The sequence below is a fragment of the Lepidochelys olivacea genome (genome assembly GCF_965140295.1).
Source record: "Lepidochelys olivacea isolate rLepOli2 genome assembly, chromosome: 3".
NCBI lineage: Eukaryota > Metazoa > Chordata > Testudines > Cheloniidae > Lepidochelys > Lepidochelys olivacea.
This window is the reverse complement of record NC_140413.1, coordinates 127,641,528-127,668,590: the sequence shown is the minus strand read 5'-3', so window position 1 is coordinate 127,668,590 and position 27,063 is coordinate 127,641,528. Positions and strand designations below refer to the sequence as shown.

Below are 27,063 nucleotides of genomic sequence, written 5' to 3'. Positions count from 1 at the left end.
TTTTTTTAAAGGTTTATGGTTTACTTTTAAAGTACATATTGAATTACTATACTCTGGGGAAAACAGACATACAGAGAGATAATGGGTGGAATTTTCAAAAGTGCCTAAATCACTTACGAGCACAGGTACCACTGAAAGTCAATGGGACTTGTGTTCCTAAGTAATTTTGGAACTTTTGAAAATCCCTCTCAACGTGCACAGAATTGAAAGACAGGAAACAAATAAAGGACATCACAGAAGGCAGAATGATAGACAAATGTAATGAATATAACTGTGCATTACATAGCAAATAATTCACTACTTCATTTTATTATTACATTTCCATGTACAAAGAAATACTGAGATTTCCCAGAATTTCAGATTAAAGTGAACCACGGATGCCTGCTATTGTGCTGATGTGATCTGGCAAAAGCCTCCCAAAAATTCTGATAGGAGTTAGAACTCTCCTTTATTTAATTTCAGGCCAGTGAAGTTTATTAACATAAACACCTTTGCTTTTATGTCACATGGACAGCACTACACGAAGTAGTGAAAAGGTTTATGGTAATAAGTAATTTGAGTTCTGTAAATCCAGATAATCTTTAAAAAAAGTGTTTTCTTAAGTTACTTGTATTTTTATAGTAGTACCTGAATTGATTGCTGTATATTGTATCACCTTGAAGTTTCAAAATGTTATACATTGTACTCTATATCACTAAACCAGAATAGAATGTTCTGGTTTGTGGTGATTATTTTGTCAATTTTAGAGTGCTTACTGATAGATAGATAAATTAATGGATAATATTTAAGAAGAGAAAATTGTTGTTTTAATAATCTGTTTATAAAGATAATTTTCCTTGAATTATATTAAAGTTGACCTTTTTCTGAACTCTCACACACCCAGGTATGAACTCCCGGCAAGTGGTCTCAGATTTTTTCTTCACTTGAGTTTTAATTGTATTTATTTGAACTGGAAAACCTAGCTGTAAACAATACGTCAGCACTTGACAGTTTGCATAGTTGAAAGTTACCAGGCTCAGGAGCCTTCTGATTAGAGCAGGTCAGGAATTTGGGGTGGGGAGGGATATGGGGCTTTTTGTTGAAAAAATGCCAATTTGTTGAAACCAAAACTTTAAATGGGAAGTGGTTAGATTCAATGCATTTTTCAATTAAAAAAATTTTTTTTTTAAAAAAAGATGTTTCTATTTTGAAAATAAAATATTTCTTGTTTTCTGGTTCAAAACAATTTTTGCATAGAAATTTATGCTAATTAAAGTAAAAAAAAAAAAGAAATGGTCAAAATCAAAATGACAGGTTTTGATTGACCCAAATAGAATTTGGGGTTTTTTTTGGATTTTCAATTCATAAACATTTTTTGAGTCCAACTTTTTGTCCTGATTCAGACTTGGGAAAAAATGTTGTAATCCTGAAAACTTGAAAAATCATGTCCTGCCCAGCTCTTCTTCTGATGCTCAACCAACCTGAGAGATTTATATGAACCTTCTAGATTCTGTGTTATGCTTACCACTGAACTAAGATAGTTACTCTTTCTGTTTACCTCATGTCACATCTGTTCCAATGTGCATGTGTACCCCATTATTGTTCAGATATCTGAACTGAACAAGAACTACACGACACCATAAAAACTTTCAAACCCAAAACATGTCCTTTATTCTCTAAAAAGGCCAAATACCCTCCATGCCACAGAAGACCCAAAGCTTGGCAGAAACAACACGTTATGATGGGAAGCAAGAAGCAGAAAGCAGAAGCCTCCACATCCCTGTGTGCTGAGGAAGCAAGACTAGAGTGTTTGTGGGTAGACAGCAGAATGGTAGCATGGACAATAGATCTTCAGACTGCACTGATCCACTGGACCACAAAACTGTGTGTGTACAGAGGAAAAGGGATGCTGTACAGCAAGCTACAGCTGCTACTAGGGCCCATACATTGTACCAGCAGCTATGGCCTGGGTGCAAAGGTGACTCAGACCCATCTCCAGCTCAGAGGACGGAGGAATTCATCCTCCTTTACCTGTGCTTTGCACCCCAAGAGAGATGAGTGAGGTCCAGTGGACTGAGTCTTGGACTAAGAGCCAGAAACTTCTGCGTTCTGGCTGTGATATTGATACCCGCAGTGACCTTGGGCAGCCGCTTACCTTCTCTATCTGATTGTCCCAATTTGTAAAACACTTAACTCACAAGAGTACTATAGGGATCAATTAATATTTTAGACGTTATCTGGGGGTGGAAACTACCACACAAAAGCTAGAGATACAAGGCAATTGAGGTAATATTCTTTACTGGACCAACTTCTGTTGGTGAGAGAGACAAGCTTTTGAGCTACCTGAAAAAGAGCTCCATGTAGCCCAAAAGCTTGTCTCTCTCATCAACAGAAGTTGGTCCAATAAAAGATATTACCTCATCCACCTTGTCTCTCTAATACCCTGGGACTGACATGGCTACAACTACACTGCAAATGTAAAAGCTAAGTATTTTTATTTTTAGGAGTCCTCAGTGCCTGCAGGGAAGTCTTATTCACGTCATTCCTATGAGTGGGAGTGTCATGTGGTTCCAGACAGGATATGGCCCTAAGTGTTCTATTATTCAGAAAGAGCACGTGGCTCCATTGAGTGCAAAGGTTCACATCCAGTAATACAAGCAAAGGGTTCAATAAGAAACGTAACTGGGCCACCAGAAGCCTAGTCTACGGTACTGGCTTTGGGTGATTGAGCAAATGAATCACAACTAGCCCCCAGAGAGGATATGAGAACTACCAGCAGCAGCTACAGAGCTGCTCCTTTAGCTCAAGTGGTAGAGGCCCGTGGGTTCGGAGCTAAAAGAAAGTGGTCTGGTTCAGGCTCCATAGATCTATGTGTTTTCTGTAACAAGTTTTTCTGATGTCCACACTTTTTAATCATATCATGGTAGGCCAACAGTTTCAAACTTGAACGCCTAAAGGTAAAGCACTTAAATCCATTATGAGGCACCTATATTAGTAGTCTGATTTCAGTTGCTGAGGCCTTGGGCTTCTGACTGACTTTGGATTTTTCAGCATCTCTGAAAATCAGCCACTAATTTAGGTGCCTATATATGGATTTAAGCGCCTAATTTTAGGCACCCAAGTTGGAAAATTTTGGCTCTAATTTCAACTACTATTTAACATTTTATTCAGTAGCACCTACATACTAGCTATCCCTTATGCAAATATAAGTACTAAATGACACGCAACAACTTATTTCCTTCTGTGTTATCGCTAGTGTTACTAAATATGATACTAGAAAAAAGAACAGCCCCTAAAGATGAGAAGTTTGCCTGCAGCTAAGGCAAGTATGAGTGTTTTGTGTAATATCATATAGAAAGGAAGATAATGCATCAGTTTGAGTTTGTGCGTTTCTTTGTTGGTGGACAAAGAGGAAACAGGAATCTATTGCTCTGGGTTTCCAAACGTTTGATACTGAACTGTACGTCTTCCAGGTCAGTAAATATAGCAAGGTGGCAGAGCTGGTAGACAGGATTGAAGATAAAATACAGGTCTCAGAACCCCCAATTTCAAGTGGACAAAAGCCACTGCTACATTTGACACTAAGGGCCAGATTTTCAAGAGTGCTCAGCACCCAGTAGCTCCCACTGTGACACTCATCCAGTGTACTGAGCACTGTTGAAAATCTGTCTCTGTCAACATTGTACCCTTGCTCTCAGTCTCAGCAGAAAGGACTTAATGAGCCTTGGAAAATGATATATCTTCTCACCCCCATTCCCACATAGCCCATCCAGATCAGGTTTGGAGTACAACATCAATAAGGCATGTGAGAAGTCTGGACTGTTAGTGTCCAAAATATACCCAGTGGTGAGCTGGAGCCGGTTCGCTAGAACCGGTTGTTAAAATTTAGAAGCCCTTTTAAAACCGGTTGTTCCGCGAGGGAGAACTGGTTCTAAAAGGGCTTCTAAATTTAACCAGCCAAAAGTGGTGCCTTAGGCGCCGACTCCACGGGTGCTCTAGCCCTGGAGCACCAAAGGGGAAAATTTGGTGGGTGCAGAGCACCCACAGGCAGCTCTCCGCCCTACCCCCAGCTCACCTCACCTCCGCCTCCTCCCCTGAACTTGCCGCCCTGCTCTGCTTCCCTCTCCCCCCCTCCCCCTGGCTTCCCATGAATCAGCTGTTTGCGCGGGAAGCTGGGGCGGGCTGAGAAGCAGGCCGCGGCTTCCCGCTCAGGCCCAGGGAGGCAGAGGTGAGCTGGGGGGGGGGCGCAAGGAGGGCCTCCTGCGCCACAGCAGGTAACCTGGGGGGGGTGCGCAGGGGAACCGCTCCCCGCCCCAGCTCACCTCTGCCACCCTCAGTCTGAGTGGGAAGCCACCACCTGCTTCTCAGCCCTCCCCGGCTTCCCGCTGAACAGCTGATTTACGGGAAGCCAGGGGGGCACGGAGAAGCAGAGCGGGGCGGTGCATTCAGCAGAGGAGGCGGAGCAGAGGTGAGCTGGGACCGGGCGCGGGGCAGGAAGCTGCCGGTGGGGGCTCTGCACCCACCAATTTTCCCCATGGGTGCTCCAGCCCCGGAGCACCCAGGGAGTCGGCGCCTAAGGCACCACTTTTGATGTGATCAGTGGGGGGAGCAGCTGCTCCCCCTGCTCCCCCCCAGCTATGCTCCCCCACCCCTAGGAGCCAGAGGGACCTGCCGGATGCTTCCTGGGAGCTGCCCTAGGTAAGCACTGCTGGGACTCCCCACCTCGCCCCCTGGCAGGTGCCTCTGACTCTTAGGGGTGGGGTGGGCACCCACTACGGTGGCCCACGAGACCCTCCTGCCCGGTCCTGGGGGGGACATCAAGGAACGCGGGAGGGTTGGATGGGGCTGCAGTCCCGGGGGGCGGGAGTGGGCAACGACCCCCTCGTGGGGTGAGGAGGGAACCCGTTTAAGATTTTGGCAGCTCATCACTGGCTATACCGGTTCTGTGAATTATTTGAAGATCTGTCTTCAGGGCAGCCAGATCAGAACATGTCACCAGGATTAAGGGTTTGATGCTGCCCAAGGTGCTGAGCACTCTGGCTCCAGTTCAGCAAAGGAGATTCACTTACGCACATGCTGATCTTTAAGCATGTGAGCAATCTCACTGAATAAGCACATGGGATTACTCATGTGCTTAATTTGCAGGATTGGGATGAGCATGCTCAGCACCAGGCAGAATGAAGCACTAAATTCACATTAGAAAAGACAAAAAGAAGAGGGACATGATTATCAAACACCAACAGTTTTAGGATAGGGAATGGTGACAAATGGAATAACAGAGTCATCCTGAGATCTAATTTAGTTTAAATAAACTGGAGGAGGCTAGAATATAGGCCATGAAGTACCTAGATGAGGAGGATACTGTGAACACTAAACAGCTCACAAAATGTCAGCAATATCATAGGCAAACAGCATTTCACAGTGCATTTATGGGGACACAGCTTTAATTTGTGGAAGCTAGTCTAGGCCTCTCTAGCATTAACAACAGGTGAGGGGAGAAATTCACCCTTGTGCAAAGAACCAGAACAAGTCCCATGTACCACTTAAGCCCATAGGGACTTGTAGAAACAAGCTGAACAGTTTCATCAATACAGCCAATAATACAGTACCTGCTCGTGGCTGTCTGTTATTTGAGAATCCACTTTAAGTTGTTCTTCAACAAATTCTTCAAAAGTCTTCTGTCTTACACCAATTCTTGGTCTGATTGGTCAAGGCAAAGAATAAGATGGCATCAAATGTAATAACTTCCCAGCTATTTTTCTTTATAATTATAGTACAGCTGACCTCTAGTTCCAATTTCAAAGGTAATCTGCATTTTTTAAAAGGGGGAAGTGGCCGAGCAATGAATCAAACATAACCTGGCACCTATTAGGGCCAGGACATAGGAACCCATGCTTAGTGCATGGAGCCAGGGCCAAAAGCCAGGAGCCAGAGCCAAGGGTTAGAGCTGGAATCAGGAAAGGGAGCAGGACAGGACTGGAGTAAGGTGTGTCATAATAGTCAACCAGTGATCCACCTACTAGCAGAGACAGCTTCCTGGAATTCTTAAATAGTGCTCCTCCTAGACCAATCAGAGGTCACAGGGATACTGCTAATTGAGGCTTCCATGGATGGCACTTCCTGTGATGCATAGTCTCCCAGGTTTACAGTGCACTGATCATGTCTCTACCATAGCTGCCAGAGAGTGGCAGGGCAGCATTGGTCACCTGGAGCCCTACAGACCTGGGTTCTGGATCCTTACAGGATCCACTTTTCACCTTGAAAATATCCTGTGTGAGCCTGAATATATGTTTTGCAGACAGACAGACAGCAATTTCTTCTAAAACATTGGAAAATGCCTGAAGGACAAATAAATCTGAGAAGCTGGACTATTTTCCAATCCTGCACAGCCTGCTTATTCCAGGCACTTGTCCCAGACCCGCACCAGCTCCAGCAGAAAATAATGCAGTGAGAGGGAGAAGTCTGCAATATTTGGTGAAAAAAGCGACATATCACAGCATGCCCTTACTTTGGCAAGGGAGAGAAAGAATGTCTGTAATGTATTGGAAGGCCAAATGGAAGTCTCTGAATAACAGACCAGGGTAGTGAAGCAGAGGTAAACCTTTCAGTAGTTTATTCGGGATGTATCTACAAGCTTACTTAAAAGGTCTCTGAAGTCTCAGGGAAAGCAAATCTTGAAAACAATGTAAGATGTGAAAATACTAGCGTGCTGAGGACACATATGGAAATGTTTCTTAATTTGCTTTAGAAAAGCATCTCAGTATTTATCATTACTTCCTCCTTCCAGGTGGATGATCCTTGCTTGCTGATGACATTATTGCCTGATCTGGAGCTCTCTGAAGCTCAATGAAGAGTAAAATTATGACTATAATTGTAGCTAATGCTTAAGAGACGTCTTGAGGCACCAGGTGATTTTTTTATGCATAGGCTTAATCACTTGAGGAAACTAGGGGCTGCATTTTCAAAGGGCCTCAAACTGGCCTTCACTTGTTCGCAGGAAACTTTGCACTTGCAGACACCATTTCAAGCACTAATTCCCACGTGTGAAAGTTGATACCTTCAAAGGCAAGAATGGGTTTTGCCCTTGTACATGCTACCACCTGTGCGTGCAAGTGTTCGTGCTCGAAAAGTGTGTGCGCAGGTGTTTATATATGCAAAAATGGAGGGTGCTTTTCCAAAAATGAGCCCTAGTCTTCTTGCCCACAGGGGTCAGCCTTTTCTTCCTTGTTTTCTGCTGCCCTGCTGCTTTTTAAACTATGCATAGTTGCTAATATTTAAAAGATGTTTCTGGAATAATTAGGGTTGCCCCAAGGAAGAAGGAGTGAGTGAAAGAAAGTGTGTGTGAGAAGTATGTATGTATGTAGTGTGCATCTCAGTGTTGCCAGTATTGGTGTTTTTTCTTAAAGCTTCAGCTCCAGGAGTCCTCTGATTTTGTGAGAATCTCAGCTTTCATTTAAAAAAACAAAACTGTTTTCTAGCCCTCAAGACTGTGGAGAAGAGCTGGAACATTTGAACCTGAAATGCAGAAGGCAAATACAAGAACCACAAAATTATCATTTTAAAAATCTCAATCTGCGGTGTGCAAGGCTGACTCATTATTATTATTTTTAAACACTTGTGGTTGGCAATCCTGAATCTTGGGAAATTCTAGGTTATTTTATTAGGAATGTCTTCCTGTGACAAAGTGTAAGGGTGCTTTGACGTGAAAGGAGTTATGTGGCTCCTCACTATCACATGGCTGATCTAGGCAAGATTATGCAAGAAAAGAGGAAGCTACTGCAAAGGAGGCTGTTTTGTGGGAAGGGTGCATCCTGTTCCCTTTCTCTTTAGTTACAGAAAATCTTATATAGGCAAAACCCATGTGTAACAGTCTTTTAGATGGCATTAACTATGGTCTTAGCGGTCCTTTTTGGGGAGGAAAAGAGAAAAAGTTAGTTGAGATGATCTTGAGCAGTTATTGTAGTTGAAGTCTGGTCCAGTCTCCTTTAAGGCAAACGCACATGAAAGGGGTGGGAAAGGAACAGTAAAGATAGGAAAGGCAGCTTCTGCCTGTGGGGCTGATTTTCACTTACAACCTTGCTGCTAGACGAAACACAGGCGCAGCGCAGTCTGATCAGCCACTTGAATACCTGGCTAACTTTTACCAGCACCAGGCTGTTTAAGGGATTGCTTTTAGCTGCCCTTCCAGTCACAGGATCACAGCAGTGTAGCAAAAGGTGGAGCTGTCCTGGCTGGCCAGTCTTATTAGGTAGAAGGCAAAAGGAGAGAGATAGGAAAGAGGAGAAATGGGGGCTGGGCGGGGGGGGGGGGGAGAGAAAGTAAGACATTCGGGAGGGGTTGACAGCAGGTTCACATCCCAAGTGTTGGTCAGGATTTAGCCAAAGCCAGTGGAAGTGGAAATGCCATCTGGTTCCCTCTCTTTAACTGGGTCTGGCGAGGATGCCTGTGCAGATGAGACTGACAAAGGCCCAGCAGTGTTGTGGTGGACCCCAGGATCCCTAAACCTGACAGGGCGGCAACCCCTGATGGTAGAGCTTGCTTCTTGCAGTCCATGCATCCCGTTGTTCCTTTCAGTGATGCTCAGATGGGCAATATCAGACCATGGATGGCAATGAACATTAACCAATTAAAACACATGTTGGTGATTTCAACTGCAAACATTTCCTTCCATTTCTAGAATCATTCAGCTCAGTGATGCCAGCCAGTGACTTTAGCAGGAGCTTTAAAGACCCTTTATTCCAGTTATTTTAACGTAAACAGTCCAGTTTGTACCAGTCTTGGTCTCCATCTTTTACTTTTACAATCAATTGTATATAACATGCTGAATTGGACTTCGGTTACCTGGGCAACTTAGAATACAGAGCTCTGTACAACATTCTTCTCCCCTCCAAGCTGCCTTAAACTGAAAAGGCCTGGGCCGGGGGTGGTATTAACCAGTAGTTTGAGCTGATCTATTCTGGTGTGTTTGGAAACCCTGTGAAAGGGATGTGAAGAGGCCCGTCACTGGGACTTTATTTCCTTTCTCTGGCTGGTTAGCCTGCATATCCACTTACACTGGTGTGCTCAGGGCGTCTGGCCCCCTCCAACCATACCTCCTCCATTTGGCTTTTTTTCTAGGAGGTGATTGAATGTTGTCATTGGTGTTTCTGCTCTGGAGCTGGCAGTCCTATCAAGGAGCCATGGATCTGTCCCAACTTTGCCCATGCACACAAACTAATCTCATAATCTGTGATACCCCACTGATATGCTAGCATTTGCAATTTACTGTATACAGGGGTGCGGGAACAATTTTTATAGTCGGGGTGCTGAGAGCCATTGAACCAAACTGTAAACCCTGGATATAGAAACTACTTCAAGCCAGGGGGTGTGGCAGTACCCCCAGCACCCCTAGTTCCAGCACCTAGGACTGTATATGTATAAAAGTGAGGAAAAGTAGTGACTGTTCACCGACAGCTTTATTTGTATCATTGTAAATGACAAACTAAACCCTTTCCTCACCTGTCTTCCAGGTTTCTAGTCCTTGCATCCATCTTTATGCCAAAAGAGGAAAGGGGAATCTGTTCATCAGTTTGCTCTCCCTCTTCTTCTTTAATGGCAGGCAAAGTATTCGGACAAGCCTCTACCATTAGTGGGCTTTCATCTAAACAGCAGTAAGGAGGGACATAAGAAGAAAGCCTTGACATTTTTCAAGTTTTCTATAACTTCTAAGATTTTTTTAATATTTGAAAATGCTTCCTGGAATATTTTAAACTTAACGAGATGGAAGAATGAGACTCACAAAAGACCATAAGAATCTCTAATCCCTAAATCTAATGATTACAAAGAGTGAAAAGTGAAAATGAATTGATTTATGCCCATTCAATGTATAAAACTGAAATTAACTGGCTAGTCAGTGTCTAGCAGTCTATCCAGCATTGCTATCTGCAGGATAGAATTAAACCTGCTCAAGTGTGTGCATTTATGTCACCTCCTAGTGGCTAGCCTACTAAATGGTCACAAGAAGAGCTGCATATCGTTTTTGTAATAGGAGGTTTTGTCACAGAAATGTGCCAGTCCCCCCACACTCTACAAACTGAACCGACCGGCAAGACTCCCTACAACTGGCAGGTTGTCACTTTGATAAAAGCCTAATACTAGTGTCAACCAATGGAGAATTACTTCTTTAGTTCAAATCACAGAATTCTGTGGTCTGGGAACAGAAGAGCCTATGTTTGATCCTTCATGTTTCACACACATGACATCGCTGGCAACTTGTGTCCACTCTTTACAGCACAAATACAGCAAGTGCTACTGAAGCCCTGTGAAGACATCTTCGTTTTCCTCTCCAACAGCCATCCCAACCCGCCATGCCAAGCCAAGCTACTCCTGCTTTGTGCAGGGGAGAGTATTTTGCTCCTAGAGAAAAAGCATCTGCAAGTGTTTCATGGAGGTTAAGAACTAGCTCAATTTAGCTTGAATGACTTAATGTAGGTGATTTACCAAGAATGCAGGGAGATGTAAGTTACTCCTCCTTGTGGTCAGCTGTAGTTTAGTTTATGGCTGGCTCTCCAGAGGAAGTAAACAGAGCAGTGCTAATGTACGCCAGATGGAGATACAGCCCAAAGAGTTCAAGTGGCATGTTCAAGGTCCCACAGCAAGTTAAGTAGCAGAACTGGAACTGGAACCAAGCTCTCCTGGCTTCCAAGCCTGCGCCAAATGCACTGGGCCATGCTGTCTCCCTTGCCTTACTACAGTGCCTGCCTAACTTTACAAACAGCTCCGAGATGAGCACTCTAATAACAGGCTGCTCTAGCTCGACAGGTTTCAAAAGGAAAGGAGGAAAAACAATATGCATAATGCGCAGCGTATTGGAGAAAGAAAATACTCTTCATAAACCCTCCCAAAACACACTTAGCATGTTTCATCTTTCTCTTACAGCAATTCAATATATTGCTCAGATCTGTTCCTGTAATTCACCTTTGCTGGATGTGATTTCCTCTTCTTGAGCAACTTGTCTGAAAAGTTTTTTTGTGGGGCTTCCATCACTTCGAGATAATGGCTCGATCTCTTTCCCTATAGTCAGAGAAACACCTTTTTTTTTAGTTTATATACATTTTGATACTTGTTGTTAGTTTTCAACTCTAGGGCCTAACAAAACACACCCATCGTAATTTCCACTAGGCCCCAGTTCAGTGAAGTATTTAAGAATATGCCTAATCAGTCGTGTTTAAAGTCAGGCACCGGCTTAAATACCCTGCTGAATGGGTCCCTTGGTGTCTCCCACTGTAACAGGAAACCATACCATTGTGCTGTAGCTGGTCTTGATATAAAGTAAACTTAAAGGAAGCTAGGACAAAGGTCTGATTTATATTTTCTCCCCTTGGCATCTAATTGCCTTCACCCTTTGCACTTTTTTCATCCCCTCCATAATAAATTCTCCCTGCTTTACCCTAGTTTCTCATTTCTTTTTCTTGCTATCATTTTCTTTGGCCACTTTGGTTTTGCTTCCTTCTCACTCCTCAACGTTTTCTTATAAAGCAGTTTGTCAACTACCAGTCTGTGGACTGGCGCCAGTCCCTGAGATTTCCCTGACACAGTGTCAGAAGGCAGCAAGCCAGTCCCTGTTATCAAAAAGGTTGAGAAATACTGTTAAAGAGGATGAGTACAGCACAGTGTGTTACTGAAAAAAAGCCAGACCAGAGCTTCCATCCCTGCCCTTTTAAGGCAGGACCATGTGCCTCTGTGAAAACAGAGATTGCTAACACAGAGACTTCCTCCTCGGCTAAGCAGACGCATCTATCACCTTCGGAAGCCATATCACTCAGTTCCTTCTTACCGTCCCTCTCCTGGAAACCACCATGTTCCCTACACTCTGTAACTCAACTTTTTTATTTTAATCTAACATTTACTTTCTGTTCCCCCCACATCAACAAGCCTCTGATTACTTGTTTAGCACTGGAAATAGCATGGCCATCATCTCAAACTAGTAGGGAAATGAGTTTAAAACTTTATTTCTAAGCTTTTAAAACAAAAAAACACATCAAAAATCATACGGATTTTAGCTTTCATGATTTGCACAATGTCCTTGGGTGCAAATTTCCAGTGCCTGGGTTAATTCCCCACCTGGACTTGGAGGTTGTGGGTGCTCCCCTAAGGTTTCTGAGCAGCTGTTGTTGGGTGAGGACGCTGGGGAATGTTTCTGAAGGGAAGTCTGCGTTATTGATGGACTGGTTTGTAAATGTCCGCTGTTCTGGACTGGTGAAGAGTTTTCGAAAGGGAGCTGGACAGGAAATAAAGTGGCAGGAAATCTTGGAAGTGTTGGCACCATGGCAACGAGCTGGGAAGGGGTGCCGGGATAGACTGAAAAGCCTGCAATAACAAACAAAGGAGAAAAGTCAGTCTGGTATAGGACGGCAAGCCAGTTCTGACCCAGAATACTCCTGCTAAACAGGCACTGTACTAAAATACTCATTTTTTCATGTTTACTGGTGTTTTCATGTTCAGCCAAAATGCTAAAATATTGAATCTTGTTACAAGATTTATTTGTAATGTTTAAACCAGGCCGACCACAACCAACAGTTATATGCCCATAATTATTAAACATAGATCAAAGCATAACTCAGCAGACACACTGTCATTTAAAGGGTCCTCACAAAGTACCCCCAGGCAAACAAAATCAGGTGCCCTCCATCCCTTCGAGGCCAGCTCATCAGGCAAAAAGGTGACTAAACAGAAAAGCCTTGCAATGGCTCCCAAAGGGGGGAACGAAGCATTCTCAGTGCAGTGCTGGAAGTGAGGAGGCCTTCCCAAAGAGCACCGAGACACGAGAAATACAGAATAGGGACAGTCAGTATGAGCACTTCTAGTGTCAGGGTAGAGCACCTGGAGAGAAGAGGTTTCTAGACCTTCTAGATATAACTTTAATACTGCTCTGAAATATTTAATTTTGAAGCGACTATGCCTCCTAATGAGATACATCAAATAATAAATTAAATCTATTCCATACTGGCTAGCAGCTCCAACTAGGTGACCAGGCCAATCTCATCTTTCCTCACTGAATACTGAATACTGGACTTGAACTCAAGGTTCTGAATTGTTAGACAGTTTTACCTGCAATGCTGTCCTCTGTCACCAGAGAATATAGCTCTGACTACTAGACAGATTCCCCCTGCCAGGAACCTAGCTCCCTGTTCTTTGCCTCTCTGGTTGCACAGCAGGGAAACAAAGGAGCAACAGCTGATAAGGGAGGCAGAGAAAGCAAGCAAGCAGAGGCACCAGGTCACACCTGACTTGTTTTGTAAATCTCTTGGAGATTTAAAATTCATGCCCAGTATGAAGACAGCATATGACAGGCCATCACTAGGGGGATGCGGGGCCCGGGCTGGAAGTGACGAATCTATCACTTCCAGGACCAGCTGCGCCGGCCAATCGCTCTGGCCCGTGGGGCCCCCCAAAGCGTGAGGCCCGGAGCAGTCGCCCCGATTTGCTGTACCCAAGGGACGGCTCTGACTGCAGAATTAGGGTTGCCAACTTTCTAATAGCACAAAACCAAACACCCGTACCCTGCCCCCTTCCCCACCCCTGCCCTGAGGCCCTGACTCTGCCCTGCCCCTTCTCTGAGGCCCCATCCCCACTTGCTCCATCCCCCCCTCTCCATTGCTTGCTCTCCCCCACACTCATCACTTTCACCAGGCTGGGGCAGGGGGTTGGGATCCAGGAGGGGGGTGAGGACTCCAGTTGGGGGTGCAGGCTCTGGGATGGGGCCAGGGATGAGGGGTTTGGGGTATGGGAGAGGACTCCAGGATGGGGTAGGGGGTTGGGGGGGGGTATGGGCTCTGGGCTGGGAGTGCGGGCTCCAGGTGAGGCTAGAAATGAGGAGTTCAGGGTGTGGGAGACGGCTCCAGGCTGTGGCACGGGGTTGGGGTGCAGAGTTTGAGGTCCCATTGGCGCTTACCACGGCTCCCGAGAAGCAGCTGCCAGGTCCCTGAAGCCCCTAGACGCATGGGTGGCCAGGGAGGCTCCATGCGCTGCCCTTGCGTCTGCAGGTGCTGCGCCACAGACCGGACTTTTAATGGCCCAGTCAGCAATGTTAACTGGAGCCACCAGGGTCCCTTTTTGACCACGTTTTCTGGTCAAAAACCAGACGCCTGGCAAATCTATGCAGAATGTAGCTGATCTATAGGGTAAAAGGCCTGTCGTGCTGTCCCAATTGTGTCATTTTATACTAACGCGTTAATGGAATCATTCAGAAGATCAATAATTGGTCATGAGACTGAAAATAAAAATGTATTTTAGTATAAAGATAATATATAACATTATGTTAGCTAAGGAGAGGGGTTAAGGACCTTCATCTTACAAGCTATGGCTAGAACTGCCTGTTACCCTCAGAGTCTGGTCCTGCCCCATCTGATTCAGCACACTAGTAATCCCCCTGGATTTAACTGTATTTCACATACAATATAAAGCCAAGTTCCAACCACCCTGAGATTTTTGTCTCACATACACCGATTTCCATATGGAAACTGTTCTTAACAGATGGCTTGGCCTGGCCACACAGACAGCTGCATGCTCTTTGCTCAGACCGTGCTCTGAAAGTCATGACTTAGAATCATAGAAGATTAGGATTGGAAGAGACCTCAGGAGGTCATCTAGTCCAACCCCCTGCTCAAAGCAGGACCAACACCAACTAAATCATCCCAGCCAGGGCTTTGTCAAGCCTGACCTTAAAAACCTCTTACGGATGGAGATTCCACCACCTACCTAGGTAACCCATTCCAGTGCTTCACCACCCTCTTAATGAAATCGTGTTTCCTAATATCCAACCTAGACCTCCCCCACTGCAACTTGAGACCATTGTTCCTTGCCTTGCCATCTGCCACCAATGAAAATAGCCTAGCTCCATCCTCTTTGGAACCCCCCTTCAGGTAGTTGAAGGCTGCTATCAAACCCCCCTCATTCTTCTCTTCTGCAGACTAAACAAGCCCAGTTCCCTCAGCCTCTCCTCATAAGTCGTGTGCCCCAGGCCCCTGATCATTTTTGTTGTTCTCTGCTGGACTCTCTCTAATTTGTCCACATCCTTTCTGTAGTGGGGGACCCAAAACTGGGCGCAATACTCCAGGTCTGGCCTCACCAGTGCCAAATAGAGGGGAATAATTACTTCCCTCGATCTGCTGGCAATGCTCCTACTAATGCAGCCCAATATTCCGTTAGCCTTCTTGGCAACAAGAACACACTGCTGACTCATATCCATCTTTTCATCCACTGTAATCCCCAGGTCCTTTTCTGCAGAACTGCTGCTTAGCCAGTTGGTCCCCAGTCTGTAGCAGTGCATGGGATTCTTCTGTCCTAAGTGCAGGACTCTACACTTGTCCTGCATCAGATTTCTTTTAACCCAACCCTCCAAGCTGAGCAATTCTAGGTCACTCTGGACTGTATCCCTACCCTCCAGTGTATCTACCTCTCCCCCCAGCTTAGTGTCATCCGCAAACTTGCCTAGGGTGCAATCTTTCCCATTGTCCAGATCATTAATAAAGATGTTGAACAAAACCGGCCCCTAGACCGATCCCTGAGGCACTCCGCTTGATGCTGGCTGCCAACTAGACATGGAGCCATTGATCACTACCCATTGAGCCTGACAATCTAGCCAGCTTTCTATCCACCTTATAGTCCATTCATCCAATCCATACTTCTTTAACTTGCTGGCAAGAATACTGAAGACTTGCCTTCCTCTTAGACAGATATAGTGCATCTTTCTGTAAACTGTAACTTCGCAGATTCATTGTCTCTTCTCTGTCATTACCGAAACCTCAGCTAGCTGCCTACTGCAGCCACTGGCACTTAGAATCGTAGAAGACCAGGGTTGGAAGAGACCTCAGGAGGTCATCTAGTCCAACCCCCTGCTCAAAACAGGACCAGCCCCGACTAAATTCTTCCTCTCCTCACCCATCTGTCTCTTCTATCCTGTCACGCCCCTCACAAACTGTCCCTGACAGCTCCACTTAATTCCTGTGCACACTCCCAGCTTGCAGCCTTCTTCTTCAACACTTGGAGCAGACTCTCGGAAGAGGGACACTGCTCACCTACAGCACCTCAAGTGGGTATTGTGAGGCGTGGGGACAGATTCTGCCCTTTTAAGCAACTGCAACAGCATGAAATGTCTGCAATACCCCTCTAAGAAATTATCCCAGCACAGGGCCAAGAGCCCTTCACCACCCTCACACACAGTCCCTGGCGCAGGGACATGGCTAGGAGCAGATCAGGAAGGGGGATGGCTAGAGGACATTGTGCTCCAGATACTCTAGACTGCAGCAAAGCCCACAGCATAGGCCACTCTGGGGCTGCTCTAACTTGTACCTGGGGCTGCACCAGCCTCTGGAGCACCCCAGAATTAAGGAAGACACCTCAGCATCTCCCCACCTGTTCTACATTTTCCAGGAACTCATAGCTTTTCCCTTGGATTTCTGGGTGGCTCCTGGATTCCTAGATAGGAGCTCGCCAATTACAGACTCCTGCTGCACACAGCAGGGGAAAAGAGAGCAGCTGGCATTTGGCTGACTCTCTCCCTCTGAAGCACCAATCAAGTGTGCTTCCCACTGCTACCCTCTGAAAGGCTTGGAGAAAGCAGTCAGTCCTGTGGAGAAAGCTGAGCAATTCTAGGAGAAGCATAGCTTCCAACTTTCCCTGGGGTGCTCAACCCCCACTCAGTCCTAGGCCGCAGCCTGACTCCACCCTTTCCCTCAAGCCTGCACCCCACCTCTTCCCACCCCAGGCCCTGCCCCCACCCTACCCCTTCCCCCAACCTCCCAACCCCACCCCTGCCCTGCCTCTTCCCACCCAGTCCCATCCCTCTCCTGAGCAAGCACCATTCCTGCTCCTCCCCATCCCTCCCAGCGCCTCCTGCACGCCGCAGAACAGCTGATCCATGGTGGGCAGGAGGCGCTGGGAGGGAAAGGAAGGAGTTGATTGGCGGGGCTGCTGGCAGGGAGGAGGCTCTGGGGGAGGGGAGCTTGGCCCTGGAGTTCCCACAGAGTCAGTGCCTATGAGGAGAAGGGTACTGAAGAAGAAAACAAAACAGATAGTGTGTGTATACACACAGAAAAAGCAAAAGGGTCAGAGAGAGAGAGAGAGAGAGAGAAGTGTCATTGGGTTTTTTTAAAAAAAATGTTCAATGACTTTCAGTTTCAGAAACTGGAGTCATTTTAAGCACACTGGGGAAGAAATCATGTGACATTATGTTACTGCACTTCCAGTATATTCTCTGGGAACGGCAGTATAATTAGTGTCACTTAATCCAGTGCTAATGACTCATTAGTAATGAGACTTGAAGTACCGTTGTTCAGACACACAGAAACGTGCCATCCCCCCCTTTTTTTAGCTGCATAAAAGTGGTAGACATTAAAATGGAATCATCTCTCTTATTGGCATACTGATTTGCTCAGTAAGTCACCGTCTTTTCTTTTCCCTAAAAAAGATGGCAACATAATAGTGACATGTGTGTACCATGGCAGGCTAAATAACACAACACTTTTCTGGGGTTTTACATCTATAAAGCATAAATAGAGCCAGATCATTCAAGGGGCTGAGCACCCTCAACTCACATTGTTTCACTGGGAGTTGTGTGCTCAGTGCTTCACCGGAGGTGCAGGTTCAGGCCAAGATTTCATGTTCAGGAAACTATTCTGTGTGTGGTTTTGTGTACACACATCTATATGTATATATAAATATACACACATATGTAGTACACAGTACATTTTATTTGCTGATGCTTAATAGTAGTTTGCTTTTGACCTCCTGATGTTGATGGTATTGTCAAAGTCAGATTCAGGACTCACATAATTTGTCAGAAGAAAGAAAAGGAGTACTTGTGGCACCTTAGAGACTAACCAATTTATTTGAGCATAAGCTTTCGTAAGCTACAGCTCACTTCACCGGATGCATCCGATGAAGTGAGCTGTAGCTCACGAACGCTTATGCTCAAATAAATTGGTTAGTCTCTAAGGTGCCACAAGTACTCCTTTTCTTTTTGCGAATACAGACTAACACGGCTGTTACTCTGAAACCTATAATTTGTCAGACCACTCTGTTTATTAGCAAAGCGCTTTGCTAATGCACCCAGATGTGAGCCCCTCTCTGAGGCTAAAGATAACTTATTTATACAGCTAAGCCAAAGCCAACTTAACATAAGAAACAAAAGGAAGCAGAAACTGACAAATATACATACATATCTTATTTGCATACTAACGTTTACCATCTCCTAGCTCAGTAGGAGCTCTAAGTTAATTAGTTTGAGGACCCATTGTCTCACACGCCTTAATGTTTCTCTTCCTGACAACTATATTTCCACAAACCCTTCAAGTAGCATTTCTTTAATGAATTATAATTTCATTATAATTCATTCTACTTTCACAGTATACTTCCTTCTCTGAGAAATGCAGAAGTAATTACAGTATTAGGAGGAAAAGAAATCCTTTTTTGGGGGGAGGGGGAGGGGCGCTTTGAAGTGTAACATGATCCTTTTCCGTTTTTCAGTCCTTTTGAGAAGCCAGCAGAAAATGACACGTTCTAACTGCTCTGTTTACAATGAGTCTGTGGAAATAGCCATGAACATCCTTCTAATTTTGGAATTTGGGCTGGGACTCACCAGCAATGCTATTGCTCTGTGGACGTTCTACTTCCGTTTGAAAATTTGGAAGCCACATGCCATCTACTTGCTCAACCTGGTTATTGCAGACGTCTTGCTGAACATTTGCCTGCCGTTTCGACTACTGCTTGCTCTCAGGTTTAGCATTCTAGAGACATGGGATTATAGAGAGCTATTCTGCTCGGTAATACTCTTCATGCTGTCTCTTTCCCAAGCTGTCTCCATCGCATTCCTCACGGCTGTAGCTCTGGATCGCTATTTTCGAGTGGTCCACCCTAACAATAAAACCAGCTCTCTCATAGCCAGGAATGCTAGAGTCACTGCTTGTTTGGTTTGGCTTTTAGCAATCGGATTGACTGTTGAGATCCTGGTTGCTCCTCAACCCAAAACCTTCACTGAGTGCCGCAGTTTCAGCCCACAAGGAGATGCCAACTTCTACAGCATCTGGCATGTCATCGTATTCTTTTTGGAGTTTCTCGTTCCCTTTGGCCTCATTTTGTTTTGCACAGTTGGCATCATCAGGAAGCTGAAGAAGAGCCCCCGGGATTTGAGCAGTCAACCTAAGCTGCAGAAAGCCATGTTGTTAGTGATTGCAGTGGTAGTGGTGTTCGGAGTTTGCTTCCTGCCCAGTGTGTTGGGCAGAGTTCTTGTGTATATTCTCCAAAACTTTGAAAGCTGTGCAGCTTTTCGTTTTGCTGTGAATGTATTTGATGTTACTGTCTGCTGGACCTATCTCAACAGTGCTATGGACCCCATCGTGTACTGCTTCTCAAGCCCGACTTTTCGAAGTTCCTATAGAAAGGTCTTGAATTCTCTCAGGGTGAGAAGAAATGAAGTGGAACCCCAGAGCTTAGACATTTCCAAAGATTCTGAAACTTGAAGCAATTGGAAAGATTTTGATAATCTCTAATGTATATGCCAGGTTGGAAAGGAAACTTTTTTCCCTCCATTACCATGTCTTATCCTGAAAATGAAGGGTCTGTCAGAACTCAGCCGTTCTAACCCCTTTCATTCCATTGGGCTGGAATTCTAGTTAAACAAGTCAAAAACCTAGATGTAACGTTAGCTGATGTACATGACTGTAGCTCCATTGACTTAAGTGGAGATATGCCAATTTATGCCAGCAGGGGATCTGACTCTATTTTTTTTTTTTTTTACAAAATCTACAGTCTAAGGGCCCCGTGCTCCCACTAAAGTCAATAGTAAAACTCCTATTGACTCCAGTGGCAGTAGGGAATGCCATCTTAAATCAGTTTAAAATTGTGATATATACAAAAGCCAAATAGATTCTCCAAAACTTATTATTTTCTTATGTTTAGCTGTACCTAATATAAAGATTAACATTTTAAAAATGAAGCTTTACAAGCAGTTGTTCCTTATATGTTGATTGAAACTTGAATTTAGATTGTAAATAATTCTGTCCAAACTAGCCATGTTCTGTTCCTTCATGTACATGTGAGGCACTATCATTTTATTTTTATAGGGATAGAGCAGGGGTGGGCAAACTATGGCCCGTGGGCCAGATCCGACCCACAAGCCATTTTAAGCCAGCCCTCAAGCTCCCACTGGGGAGCGGGGTCTGGGGCTTGCCTGGCTCTGGCAGTCCGGCCAGGGCGCTGGGTCAGGGGCCGCACCACGTGGCTTGGCCTGGCTCCAGCACTCCAGCTGGGGTGCAGGGTCGCGGGCCATACCACGCAGCTCCTGGAAGCAGCCGCATGGCCCCGCTCCAGCTGCTACGTGCTCAAATTGGAGCTGCAGGGGCGGTGCCTGAGGATGGGGCAGTGAGCAGAGCTGCCTGGCCGCGCCTACGCGTAGGAGCTGGAGAAGGGACATGCCACTGCTTCCGGGAGCCACTTGAGGTAAGCGCCGCTCAGAGCCTGCAGCCCTGAGCCTCTCCCCATGCCCCAACCCCCTGCCCCAGCCCTGATTCCCCTCCCACCCTCCGAACCCCTCAGTCCCAGCCCGGGGCACCCTCCTGCACCCCAAACTCCTCATTCCCAGCCCCACCCCAGAGCCTGCAACCCCTCCCGCACCCCAACCCCAATTTTGTGAGCATTCATGGCCTGCCATACAATTTCTATTCCCCAGTGTGGCCCTCAGGCCAAAAGGTTTGCCCACCCCTTGGATAGAGGGACTTAATTGTCTTTGTCAAGAATGTTTCCTATACATAGTACAGCAGGAGTGGGGGAAGTGAAACTACAAAAGATTTACATCTTTGATTGCAAAATGCTACCTCTGTGAACCCATGAAGCTTTGCAATTCACTCATTCTATCATCTGGTGGAACAATATCTTGGGTCTAGTGAGAAATGCAGAGGTGTGGACAATATTATACCAAGAATCATGAATTGCACGTATTATTTCTTGACGGTCGAATTTTTAAATCAAGTTTTTATTTCTTTACCAATCATTATTTCTGCATTATAGAATTATAAAAAGATAGCAGCATGAAGGTCCATTTAACATCCACTCCCCTACAATCACAGAAGATGGACCATGCAAGAGACATCCACAACATCCTTGAGGATTATTGGTTGCTGCTGAATGCCCTAACCAAGACCTATGCAGTGTAGTTGTAGTTGTTTCGGTCCCAGGATATTTGAGAGACAGGGTGGGTGAGGTAATATCTTTTATTGGACCATTCAAGAGCTCTGCTGAGTCTATGATTTTTAGTGATTAGCAGAGTTATGACCCTGGATGTATGCCTAATTACAAGTCTATAATCCACTAACCCCCTTTTTTTCCCATGACTGCAAAGGTGTTAACAGGCCACTCTACCTTGAATGGTCCCTTAGAATATGAGCTAGCTACTTATGCTAACCACTCTGTTCCACCTTGTATTGAGCTGTAATGCTCTCAGCATCTTTCCCAGAGCTGAAGAAGAGCTCTGTGTGGATTGAAAGCTTGTCTCTCTCACCAACAGAAGTTGGTCTGTAGCAAGGCGATGACTCACAAGCATGGCGCCTCCTGCTGGTCAGCCAGGGAATTAGCTCTTCACCAGCACTGAAGCGCCCTCTGCAGGCCGGTGTCTCACCTGCCACTGGCCCCGTGTCCCTCCCAGACCCCAGTGCCTTATTCCCTAGGGTTCTGCACCAGCAGGATCCCCACTCTGGGTCTCCCCTCCCAGGGAATCCCCAACCCTCTAGGCCCACCTTGCCTCAGTGGCTACTGCCAGTCATCAGCTAGCCACTGTTCACTGGGGCAGACTGCAGTGTAATGGCCACTCATCACTGGCAAGGGGGTAGGACCTGCTGCCTTTGCCTGTCCTCAGGCTGCCCCTCTGCAGCCTCAGTGCCTCTGGAGGCCTTCACCAAAGCCTGCAACCTGAGGGTTTATCAGGCTGGAGCTCCCCAGCTCCCTTTGCCCTTCCCCAGCAGTATTCTGCTCAGGCACCCTGTTCCCAGGCACCTAGTCCTTCCCACTCCAGGGCTAAAGTGGGACTTCTTTAGCTCCTGGGCCCCAGCCCTCTTATAGGGCCAGCTGGACCCTGATTGAGCTGGCCACAGCTGTGGTCAGCAACTCAGTCAGCTTCCCACAGATGTTCTTAATCCCTTTCCCTGCTGAAGCCCTCTCCAGGGCTGCTTTTAACCCCTTTTCTGCAGGAGTGGGGCAGCCACCCCACTACATGGCCCAATAAAAGATATTACCTCACCCTACCCAAGACCTGCCAGTCTGAGTCAGGGCTGCAGGTTGTCCACCGGAATCCAGGTTTCCCTCCATCCCTTACACACACACACACAAATAGTGTGAAAAACCAGTTCTGAGCGATACAAGAGTTAAAAAGTATCAAATGTTGAGTTATATTTCCCCCCTCCATGCACAGAGAGTTTTACAAAACCCTTTTACAATCAAACTCTATCATCATAAGTATGGACTAGTATATTTATAACATTGCCCTGGACAGACAGCAAGAACTAAGGGTTTTAAAGAGTCAAAACCTGTTTGTTCCAGCACTTCCCCACTACCAAAACCACCCTCCCACACCACATTTGAGTCTGAAGCTAGTCCCGTAATTTTACACCCTGACACTCCTACTCAAACACACACCATGGTAACCCACAGTTGCAAAAAAAATTCTGTACTGCTTCACACTATACTATATACGAGGGACACAAATGGAACATGATTTTCTTTACAATGACTCCATGCCCTGTATTTTTTGCAAAGAGAAGGAGGTGGGGGAAGATGGAAGGATAGGCATGCTTGGTGTTGGAAAAAGTCTGTGTCACTAAAAGCATGGAGAAATCATTTAACAACCATTTAACCACATAAAATATGACCCTGTCCTACAACCAAAATTAGTGAAATTCGCATTGTAAGTGCTGGTTGAACAGTTTAAAACTACTTGTGAGCTCTGCCATCCTAAGCATTTTGCCAGACCTATCCAGATTTTGTTTATGGAAAAGCACTGGACCAAATTCCAATCTCATTTGCACCAGTGTAATTCCAGAGTAACTCCACTGCTTCCAAAAGACTTCCTACTGTCTCTGAGCTTGTCAGGCACTGAGGATGCTAAACTGAAACTGTAGAGAATTGTGATAGAAGACGTTTTCTAAGGAATGCAGGTGATCCATGATTACAACATTGCTGGAATCATCGTTCATAGGTTCTTGATGAACTAGAGTTTAGCCTAGCATATGTGATGGCATGTTCTAGAGCTGCAGACCACCAGCAGTAGAAAGTCTGTCCTCAAGGCATCTCAGCAGCACAAGATACTTGCAATCCCCAAATTGGGTAATGTAGCCCAGAAAGTGGAGAGGGGAGGCCAGGATGCCAGAGCAATGTGCAGATGTACATACCGCAGGCAACATCTGCCAGTGGGGCACTGTGGAACCCTGTCCAAAAGGACAAAAACTGTTCCCTCTGGTGAAACACCTCCAGGAGAGCACCAATTCAAAGATCCTCTGGCTTTTCCGTGCCTCGTTCTCTACTTCCCCCTGCTTGCACTCATGCAGAGGGCCCCTGCAAAACCAGATTCTGTGCAGTGGGTGGAGATCCCAGCTGGTCCCTCACATTGCATTGTGGAACTACACCCATTCCAAAGTTGTGGGGTGGGTGGAAAGGGAAATCCCTGCAGAGGGTGGATTCTCCTTTTCTTATTTGCTATGCTGATGGCATTTTCTGGTACTGCTACCATTAAGGAGGAAGCTGTTCCGGAAGTTATATTGTGTTGTGGGGAAGAGACTGAATTACCAGCACGGAAAGTCTATTTCTAGAAGCCCTGTCTGCTGAATTCCTTCCCTTCCCCTTCTCATCTAGTTTTTATAAAGCGAGAAAGATGATATTTTAGGTTTTAGCAGTGCCTCCCACTACACTAAAATTTATTACAACACAAATGAATTTTAATCTAGACTTTAGTCGACACATGTACATGAATGTCTGTTAGTATTAAACAGAAATGCACTTTTACACATGAAATGTCTGTAGGAAATACTTAAGAGTCAAAGAAAAGTTTTCTGGAGTTATCATTTTTGTGGTGTGAATAAAATATTTTAGTACAACTCTCAGGTGAAGAGCCTTCTACTTCCTCCGACCAACCCCACATCATGGCTTGAATTTATTTTGGGAACTACAGTATTTTATTGTAGGAATGTGAACAGCTGCCATTTACAGTACTGAGTTCTTAGGAGGAAATCCTGGTAGTACCTGGGTTATAGTAGGTGATGATTTTCTGTTGTTCAGTTACCAGCCTTTGCAGCTGCTCCATCTGTTCCATCATCACCTGTTCCTGCTGCCCTGGGCTCTGTAAATAGTACCAACGAAATGAATTAAAATATGCTCATCTCTCCCTTTTAACAGGAAGGAGGTTTTAGTTTTGTGGTTTGTTTGTTTTTAAAAGGTGATTCCATTGTTTTATTCCAATAAAAAAAAGAGTGTATTTGTATTTAAACATTCTTTTGCAGAGATAACACTCAAAGAAAACAGCAGTGTGCTAAATAAGAGCCTTGCAGTGGGATTGGGATCTCATGGGTCCTGCAGGACCCACTGCCATAATAGTGGGAGCGGATAAACTGTACTTCATTGCAGGAGGGATTAGGTGGCAAAAAAAAGCAACAAACAAAAAAACACCAAATCTCTCCTAAGTTTGTCATAAATAGAATTTCAGCAATATAAAGCAAGTTTTCCTTTTTTTAAAATAAAGCTTTTAATTCTTAAATTTAAATGGGGGATAGAAAGAGATTTCATGTCCATTATAACAGGAGTTAAAGTATTTTTACATGGTTTAAGCAAGACTTTTTTATTCTTTGAATGGTAAAAATTTTGTCTGAATTCCGCATATATATATATATATATAATGTCGACATTATATATAGTATATATATAAACTGACCATTTTATTTTTAGTGGCAAGGGGAAATCTGTCTTTCCTGCGGGATTTGTGGGATCTAAGGGTTTTGTGCGTGAGAGTGGGATAAAAATGCAAGAAACCATGCAGGATCCGGTGGGAGTTGGTACTGCGGAGCTGGAGGAGCAGGATTTTAAAAATAGTCCAGCACAAGGCTCTATGCTTGGGCATGAGAATCAGGAAGTGAAACTGACAATTTTTTCACTGTCCAACTTGAGTGAAATGTAAATTAACCACATAAATGATGAAAAGTAGAGTTTTCAAATTCTTTCACATACAATAGTCTATGATACTGTTAGTAACATATATGGAAAAAAATTAAACACAATTTTAATCCTGACAGTATTCCCACTCTCCCAATCTTTGATGTTTTATGGCAGTTTTTACAGTCAAACCACACATACTTAAAAACATATTCAAGAGTGAATTATTTCATAGTGTTATTCAGTATTATGGCTGATAGGAAAATGCACACATCTTAAAAAAAACAAAAAAATGAAATTTTTCCTGAACATTTTTCTTTGAAAATTTGAAAAATTTAGACCACTCTATAAGCCAGTCAAAAAACAATAAAACATTTCTGCAAAACAATTTCCTTGAAATTTCAAGTGTTTTAAACATTTCACCCAGCGCTATTAGAATAAGCTATATCAGTAGAGTGAAACACATTTGCTGGCAGATTTGTGAGCGGCTATGTTAATAATTCATGACCTGATTTGCAGAGGTGCTGAGCACATAGATCTCTCACAAAAGCCAATAGGATTTGCAGGTGTCTCCGTAAACCTGGGTTCTATTCTCCTCAGCTGACCTGCTGAGTGACACTGGCCAAGTCACTTCACTTCTCTGTCCCATTTGCCCTTCTAGTTAGACTCTGAGCTGGTCAGGGCAGAGACTGTCTCTTACTACATATATGCATAATGCTTAGCACAATTAGGCTGTGATTTCACTTAGGGCATCTAAGTGCCACTGTAATATAGATAAATAAATAAATAGCCATGTTCCACTCTTTCCACATGCTGAAAATGCCTTACCTGCTTGGCACTCTGTGAATTTGGGCTGGGTGGGGGTCAAAGAAGAAGAGAGAAGATGGGTAGAAAGGAGAGATTTAAGAGTGCCCCTAAAATTTCAGGACCTACGGCACTCTACAGCTGTTAATGCCACAGTCATAGGCACCTCAAGCATTAAACTATTATGGAATAGAACAGGTCAGGTACTATCCTTCTATCTCCAACACAAGCGGGTTAGCTCCCTACCTCCATAGAACTCCTGGTCCAGAGAAACAGAGACCCAAATCTGCCCCAAATTAAAATGCTGCTACTAACCTGCCCACTGCTCCTTCTAGTCAGTCTATCCTTCTTTCTCTCTCCTTCACTCGTGCACTCCCCATTCACCTTGTTTGTCTCCTTCCCATCTCTCCCCTTCTGCTTTTTGGCTGTTCCCCCCCACTGGCCTGCTTCATCTGTCCTCTCTGTTGATCAAAACTTCTAGCCCCTAGCAGTGCAGGAATGAGTTAACACTTGCGGGGTGGAGAGGGAATAGCTCATAACCAAGTAGAGAAAAAGCAACATTCTAGTCTTTGTGCATATCCTCCCTCCATTACTCCGCTCCTGCAATTTGTCTTCCTTGCCTTTCATCTTTGCTTAGGCTGCAAACTCTTTGGGGTAGGGGCCATGTCTTCTTTATGTTCTGTGAAGGCCTATCTCATTTCAGGAATTAAACAAACAGTAATTATGTGACTATATTATTTCTGCATCTTGTATTTCTCCAGCAGCCTGCCTGAGAGCATTATCTTCATTCTCCTGCTGCCCCTTCTGGCCTCACTGGGGAAGCACCATACACAGAAGCCACCCAAACATGTTCTTTCTTTGTAGGAGTCTCTAGGAAAAGCATTTCAAAAAGACAGAGGCAAGGGCCTACAGGAAAATCTAGGATCTCCAGGACCCTATGCCAGATTTTAACTGCCTGACAATAAACTGAAGACAAGTTTACACCTCACAGAAAATGTTGCCGACCCTCTACACGGCAACCTAATCTTAAATAACTAAGCCCCAGCAAACTCCATTTGCCTGCTAGACATGATCTTCAAGTAGGGCCCTGTCTACACTTGCACTTTTACCAAC

The 27,063-nt window shown here is 44.9% G+C and overlaps 2 protein-coding genes across 2 annotated transcripts in view; one reads left to right on the top strand and one right to left on the bottom strand.

Annotated features, from left to right (window-relative positions):
• The window catches only part of LOC311518174 (centrosomal P4.1-associated protein-like), a 62,503-nt gene that overhangs the window by 34,027 nt on the left and 1,413 nt on the right, over positions 1-27,063 (bottom strand). Inside the window, exons 2-6 of the mRNA XM_084623722.1 lie at positions 24,244-24,340; positions 12,082-12,327; positions 10,936-11,031; positions 9,478-9,619; positions 5,589-5,679 (exon numbers count right to left, since the gene is read on the bottom strand). Of these exons, the coding sequence (XP_084479848.1) occupies positions 5,589-5,679; positions 9,478-9,619; positions 10,936-11,031; positions 12,082-12,327; positions 24,244-24,340 (672 nt within the window). The remainder of the gene's footprint in view (positions 1-5,588; positions 5,680-9,477; positions 9,620-10,935; positions 11,032-12,081; positions 12,328-24,243; positions 24,341-27,063) is intronic.
• GPR31 (G protein-coupled receptor 31) lies at positions 18,510-19,695 on the top strand (the record flags this gene model as incomplete). Its single annotated transcript, XM_084623723.1, has 1 exon — positions 18,510-19,695. The coding sequence occupies one exon, from the start codon at positions 18,510-18,512 to the stop codon at positions 19,476-19,478; it is 969 nt and encodes a 322-aa protein (XP_084479849.1). The 3' UTR covers positions 19,479-19,695.